Source organism: Sinocyclocheilus grahami, unplaced genomic scaffold, assembly GCF_001515645.1.
Source record: "Sinocyclocheilus grahami isolate Dianchi unplaced genomic scaffold, SAMN03320097.WGS_v1.1 scaffold1832.1, whole genome shotgun sequence".
In the NCBI taxonomy this organism is placed as follows: Eukaryota; Metazoa; Chordata; class Actinopteri; order Cypriniformes; family Cyprinidae; genus Sinocyclocheilus; species Sinocyclocheilus grahami.
The window spans coordinates 86681-94383 of NW_015507011.1; the positions used below are offsets into that span (position 1 = coordinate 86681).

General features: G+C 40.9%; 1 protein-coding gene across 1 annotated transcript in view; it reads left to right on the top strand.

The window, feature by feature from the left end:
- Window positions 1-7703, top strand: part of olfm2b (olfactomedin 2b) — a 25316-nt gene that overhangs the window by 8486 nt on the left and 9127 nt on the right. The window contains exons 4-6 of the mRNA XM_016259345.1: window positions 1777-1996; window positions 3938-4044; window positions 6528-6642. Of these exons, the coding sequence (XP_016114831.1) occupies window positions 1777-1996; window positions 3938-4044; window positions 6528-6642 (442 nt within the window). The remainder of the gene's footprint in view (window positions 1-1776; window positions 1997-3937; window positions 4045-6527; window positions 6643-7703) is intronic.

A 7703-nucleotide genomic window follows, 5' to 3' on the forward strand; every position in this document is an offset into this window, starting at 1 on the left:
ACACACACTCACACACTCTCGCATTATACACACTCACACACACACACTCACACACACACACACTCACACACTCTTGCATTATACACAGACACACACACTCACATACTCGCACTATACACACACACTCACACACTCTCGCATTATACACACTCACACACACACACTCACACACACACACACTCACACACTCTTGCATTATACACATACACACACACTCACATACTCGCACTATACACACACACTCACACACTCTCGCATTATACACACTCACACACACACACTCACACACACACACACTCACACACTCTTGCATTATACACATACACACACACTCACATACTCGCACTATACACACACACTCACACACTCTCGCATTATACACACTCACACACACACACTCACTCACACACACACTCACACACTCTCGCATTATACACACTCACACACACACACTCACTCACACACACACTCACACACTCTTGCATTATACACAGACACACACACTCACATACTCGCACTATACACACACACTCACCCAGATTTATGAAGGCTGGGATTCTTTTTTTTTTATGGCAGTTTCTAGCCAATAACATATTTTAGAACTTAGAACTTAGAACTTTAGAACTTGACTTGAATTGTAGAAAGCACTACAATTCACACTTTTGAAATTTATTTTTATATTCAGATTATTAGTTTCACTTAAAGGGGTCATGACATGGATTTTTTTTATTATGATTTTAATATTTTCCTTGAGGTTTACTTATAATGTTAATAAAGGTTTTTGCACAAAAAAACAAAACAAATAAATATGTGGAAAATTATTATTTTCAACCCTTATTCTGGTCCTCTCAGAAACAGGCTGTTTTTAAGGGGCGGGTCCTTTAAGGCTTGTCAGTAATCGGCCACTGTTATGATTGGCTAACATCATTGCCTAGGAAACAGTATCAACGCCCCCTTGTTATTGTGAGTGTTTTGACAACATGATCAAAATAAAATGGTCATTTCCAGACAAAGCATTATGAAATAATTTCCTTACGGTTTGTGATGCAGCTGCAGTCAGATCTAGTACCACTTCATCTTTCAACAAATGTTTCTTTGTGACTCTTCATGACACTGTGCCTCATTTACAAACAAAAATCCTCCAAACAATCCTATGACACAATCCTGGATACCATTAAAAATAAACTATCCACTTGTTCCTTACGCTGGGATCCTCCTGATATCTGTACAAAGACACGAATTAGCTTTTTTATCCAAACGCGTCAAAGCGAACGTTCTTTCACTGCGTTTGTCCTGATGACAGACTCGAGCGCTGGACTGTGTCAGAAAGTGAACGCGCATCTGTATACTGTATCCAGTGTAGACAAGATAGCAGTAGTGATTGTCATTTATATTTGCTTTCGATGTGACGCGACACTCGCATTCAGCGTGATCAAGCTTCAGCCGTTAAGCGATTGAACGCCAGTTGGCGGGGCCTATGGTGAGAAGAAGATTATTCTTCGATGTCTTGCTCTGGGGGTGGTGTTTATGCAAACGACTGTGCCCGGGTGACATCATCTTGCACCTCAGATCCAAACGAGCCATTTTTGGAGCTTGATTAAATAAATTATTTGTTTATAGGTGGATGTTTCAGTTATGAAACTTGCAGAATGTTTGAATGGTACAAAGACCTCTTCTGTGTCAAAAGATCAAGGGAAATTTGGTTTCTCATGTCATGACCCCTTTAAATGTTTACAGTATATACATGGCATGTGGTCAGTGCTTGTGTGTCTGCAGGAGCTGCGCGGGAGTGTGTCTCAGTGTCGCCCCCTGCGGGCGCTGGTGGGGCGTCTGCGGACCGATGTGGGGCAGCTGGAGGCTCTGAAGGAGGAGATGCAGAGGCTGAATGACTCTCTGTCCGTCCTGCAGGAGCGCTTCACTCTCCATCATTATCAGCAGCTGCAGCAGCGCGAGTTTATCCTGCAGCGGCACCTGCACTCCTGCTCCAGTCAGCTGGGTACCGACTCATCACAGCAGCAGCATCATCATCATCAGCAGCAGCAGCAGCATCATCATCAACATTATCAGCAGCATCATTATTACCACCATCAGCAGCAGCAGTAGCATCAGCAGCATCATCATCAGCGGCAGCATCATCAACATCAGCAGCAGCAGCATTAGCTTCATCATCATCAGCATTATCAACAGCATCATTATGACTACCATCAGCAGCAGCAGCAGCAGCATCACCAGCAGCAGCATAATCCACAGCAACAGCAGCATCATCAGCATCAGCATCATCATCAGCATTATCAACAGCATCATTATGACTACCATCAGCAGCAGCAGCAGCAGCATCACCAGCAGCAGCATAATCCACAGCAACAGCAGCATCATCAGCATCAGCATCAACATCAGCATTATCAAAAGCATCATTATGACTACCATCAGCAGCAGCAGCAGCAGCATCACCAGCAGCAGCATAATCCACAGCAACAGCAGCATCATCAGCATCAGCATCAACATCAGCATTATCAAAAGCATCATTATGACTACCATCAGCAGCAGCAGCAGCAGCATCACCAGCAGCAGCATAATCCACAGCAACAGCAGCATCATCAGCATCAGCATCAACATCAGCATTATCAAAAGCATCATTATGACTACCATCAGCAGCAGCAGCAGCAGCATCACCAGCAGCAGCATAATCCACAGCAACAGCAGCATCATCAGCATCAGCATCAACATCAGCATTATCAAAAGCATCATTATGACTACCATCAGCAGCAGCAGCAGCAGCATCACCAGCAGCAGCATAATCCACAGCAACAGCAGCATCATCAGCATCAGCATCAACATCAGCATTATCAAAAGCATCATTATGACTACCATCAGCAGCAGCAGCAGCAGCATCACCAGCAGCAGCATAATCCACAGCAACAGCAGCATCATCAGCATCAGCATCAACATCAGCATTATCAAAAGCATCATTATGACTACCATCAGCAGCAGCAGCAGCAGCATCACCAGCAGCAGCATAATCCACAGCAACAGCAGCATCATCAGCATCAGCATCATCATCAGCATTATCAAAAGCATCATTATGACTACCATCATCAGCAGCAGCAGCAGCATCATCAACATCAGCATCATGCACAGCAGCAGCAGCATCAGCATTAGCATCATCAGCAGCAGCAGCAGCATCATCATCAGCAGCAGCAGCATCATCAGCATTAGCCTCATCATCATCAGCATCAGCAACATCATCAGCATTATCAACAGCATCATTATTATCACCATCATCATCAGCAGCATCATTATCAGCAGCAGCAGCAGCATCCTCATCATCAGCGTTATCATCAGCGTTATCATCAGCATCATCCACAGCAGCATCATCATCAGCATTAGCATTATCATCAGCAGCATCAGCAGCAGCAGCAGCAGCATCATCAGCATTAGCATCATCAGCATCAGCATCATCATCAGCATTATCAACAGCATCATTATTATCTCCATCATCATCAGCAGCATCATTATCAGCAGCAGCAGCAGCATCATCCTCATCATCAGCGTTATCATCAGCGTTATCATCAGCATCATCCACAGCAGCATCATCATCAGCATTAGCATTATCATCAGCAGCATCAGCAGCAGCAGCAGCAGCATCATCATCAGCATTAGCATTATCATCAGCAGCATCAGCAGCAGCAGCAGCAGCATCATCAGCATTAGCCTCATCAGCATCAGCATCATCATCAGCATTATCAACAGCATCATTATTATCTCCATCATCATCAGCAGCATCATTATCAGCAGCAGCAGCAGCATCATCCTCATCATCAGCGTTATCATCAGCGTTATCATCAGCATCATCACCAGCAGCATCATCATCATCATCATTGCAGCATCGTCATCATCGCAGCGTTATCACTCGCTCGACTGCTCTTTGTGTTATCAGGTTGTGGCCTGCTGACGGGCATCAGCGCTCCACTCACCATCAGATCCTCAGGCTCGCGCTTCGGATCATGGATGATGGACAGTCTGATCGACAGCACAGACAACCGCGTATGCAGGAGCTCTCATCCCACACACACACACACACACACACACACAGCTGCTCTTCTTGACCTTTTAGACTCCAAGGCCCATCACATCAATATTTGAAGAACCCATGATGTTCCCAGTTATACATGATTTACTTTTACTTACCATTTCTATCTGATAAACAGAGGTTGGCATACTAATAAAATGTATAATCATTATAAAAATTCCAATGGAGTTTACAGATTTGATTAATTTCCATAAATTTTGAGGTCTAGAAATTAAAGGGTTTTTTCAAGTTTTTTTAGGCTTCCTCATATATCCAGGTTTTCCAAGATGACAAGAATCTTGGTTCTTCAAAGACAAAAGACAGATCTTGATATTTAGTTGTTTTAGCTGAAGTCATTTTAAGTTCTCTTGCAGATTTAGAAGTTTCACTGGTTGAGAACCACTGCTGTGATGCTTATACGGTATTTTCTGTCAAATAAGTTGATAAAATTGCATTGTTGAGAGAAAGAAAGTCACACCGTTGTACAGTGGGGCAAAAAAGTATTTAGTCAGCCACCAATTGTGCAAGTTCTCCCTCTTAAAAAGATGAGAGAGGCCTGTAATTTTCATCATAGGTATACCTCAACTATGAGAGACAAAATGAGAAAAAAAATCCAGAAAATCACATTGTAGGATTTTTAAAGAATTTATTGGTAAATTCCTCAGTAAAATAAGTATTTGGTCACCTACAAACAAGCAAGATTTCTGGCTCTCACAGACCTGTAACTTCTTCTTTAAGAGGCTCCTCTGTCCTCCACTCGTTACCTGTATTAATGGCATCTGTTTGAACTCGTTATCAGTATAAAAGACACCTGTCCACAACCTCAAACAGTCACACTCCAAACTCCACCATGCCCAAGACCAAAGAGCTGTCAAAGGACACCAGAAACAAAATTGTAGACCTGCACCAGGCTGGGAAGACTGAATCTGCAATAGGTAAGCAAGAAATCAACTGTGGGAGCAATTATTAGAAAATGGAAGACATACAAGACCACTGATAATCTCCCTCGATCTGGGGCTCCACGCAAGATCTCACCCCGTGGGGTCAAAATGATCACAAGAACTGTGAGCAAAAATCCCAGAACCACACGGGGGGACCTAGTGAATGACCTGCAGAGAGCTGGGACCAAAGTAACAAAGGCTACCATCAGTAACACACTGCACCGCCAGGGACTCAAATCCTGCAGTGACAGACGTGTCCCCCTGCTTAAGCCAGTACATGTCCAGGCCCATCTGAAGTTTGCTAGAGAGCATTTGAATGATCCAGAAGAGGATTGGGAGAATGTCATATGGTCAGATGAAACCAAAATAGAACTTTTTGGTAAAAACTCAACTTGTCGTGTTTGGAGGAGAAAGAATGCCGAGTTGCATCCAAAGAACACCATACCTACTATGAAGCATGGGGGTGGAAACATCATGCTTTGGGGCTGTTTTTCTGCAAAGGGACCAGGACAACTGATCCGTGTAAACGAAAGAATGAATGGAGCCATGTATCGTGAGATATTCAGCAAGGGCATTGAAGATGAAACATGGCTGGGTCTTTCAGCATGACAATGATCCCAAACACACCGCCCGGGCAACGAAGGAGTGGCTTCGTAAGAAGCATTTCAAGGTCCTGGAGTGGCCTAGCCAGTCTCCAGATCTCAACCCCATAGAAAATCTTTGGAGGGAGTTGAAAATCCGTGTTGCCCAGCGACAGCCCCAAAACATTACTGCTCTAGAGGAGATCTGCATGGAGGAATGGGCCAAAATACCAGCAACAGTGTGTGAAAACCTTGTGAAGACTTACAGAAAACGTTTGACCTCTGTCATTGCCAACAAAGGGTATATAACAAAGTATTGAGATGAAATTTTGTTATTGACCAAATACTTATTTTCCACCATAATTTGCAAATAAATTCTTTAAAAATCCTACAATGTGATTTTCTGGATTTTTTTTCTCATTTTGTCTCTCATAGTTGAGGTATACCTATGATGAAAATTACAGGCCTCTCTCATCTTTTTAAGTGGGAGAACTTGCACAATTGGTGGCTGACTAAATACTTTTTTTCCCCACTGTATAAGTCACATTTTATTACATTCAGAAATAATGTAAAATATCGGTAAACAAAACAATTACGAACATTATAAACATGTATTTTAGTTCTTGCCACTCCACAACAAATCCTTTGAATTTAGAATTTGAAAAAAGAACAGCAATGAAAGATATAAGTATATAATAAACATAAATTATAGTGGCATATTATTCTTTTTAAAAATATGTCTATATATAGTTTTTAAGTTTTAGTTTATTTGTTTTAGTTGTTTAAGTATATAAACTAAATGATAATAAGAAATGTTGCCTTGCTAACTTGGTTCAAGAATTAGTTTTAGTTTAATCGTATTAGTTTTTGTTAATGATAATAATCCTGGTGTGTGTGTGTGTGTGTGTGTGCGTGTGTGTGTGCGTGTGTGCGTAGGTGTGGGTGATGGATGGTTATTTTAAAGGCAGGCGTCTGGTGGAGTATCAGTCTCTCGGTGACTTTGCAACTGGACAGAACTTCATCGTCCATCATCTTCCTCACCCGTGGGCAGGTGTGAATGCGACTCTATCAAACACCTTCAGTGATGTTCACTCAGAGAATCACGTGATCCACTAACAACAAACAAACAAACACTGACTGTCTTCATCTCCAACACTACAACTACTGATTCAACATTTCAAACCCAAAGAACTCCTGTCTGCTTCTTATGGGACGAAAAAAAAATATGAAAAAGGTCAATGTGACTTATCATAATTCTGAACTTTTTTTCATGTAAACTACAACACATGAACTCAGAAATACAAAAAAACTGAATTACAAGAATTATGAATAAAAAGTCAGAATCGTGAGATGTAAACTCAGAATTACAAGAATAAAGTCAGAATTGTGAGATGTAAACTCAGAATTACAAGAAAAAGTCAGAAGTGCGAGATTTAAACTCAGAATTACAAGAAAAAGACAGAATTGCGAGATTTAAACTCAGAATTACAAGAATAAAGTCAGAATTGTGAGATGTAAACTCAGAATTACAAGAAAAAAGTCAGAATTGTGAGATGTAAACTCAGAATTACAAGAAAAAAGTCAGAATTGTGAGATGTAAACTCAGAATTACAAGAAAAAAGTCAGAATTGTGAGATGTAAACTCAGAATTACAAGAAAAAAGTCAGAATTGTGAGATGTAAACTCAGAATTACAAGAAAAAAGTCAGAATTGTGAGATGTAAACTCAGAATTACAAGAAAAAAGTCAGAATTGTGAGATGTAAACTCAGAATTACAAGAAAAAAGTCAGAATTGTGAGATGTAAACTCAGAATTACAAGAAAAAAGTCAGAATTGTGAGATGTAAACTCAGAATTACAAGAAAAAAGTCAGAATTGTGAGATGTAAACTCAGAATTACAAGAAAAAAGTCAGAATTGTGAGATGTAAACTCAGAATTACAAGAAAAAAGTCAGAATTGTGAGATGTAAACTCAGAATTACAAGAAAAAAGTCAGAATTGTGAGATGTAAACTCAGAATTACAAGAAAAAAGTCAGAATTGTGAGATGTAAACTCAGAATTACAAGAAAAAAGTCAGAATTGTGAGATGTAAACTCAGAATTACAAGAAAAA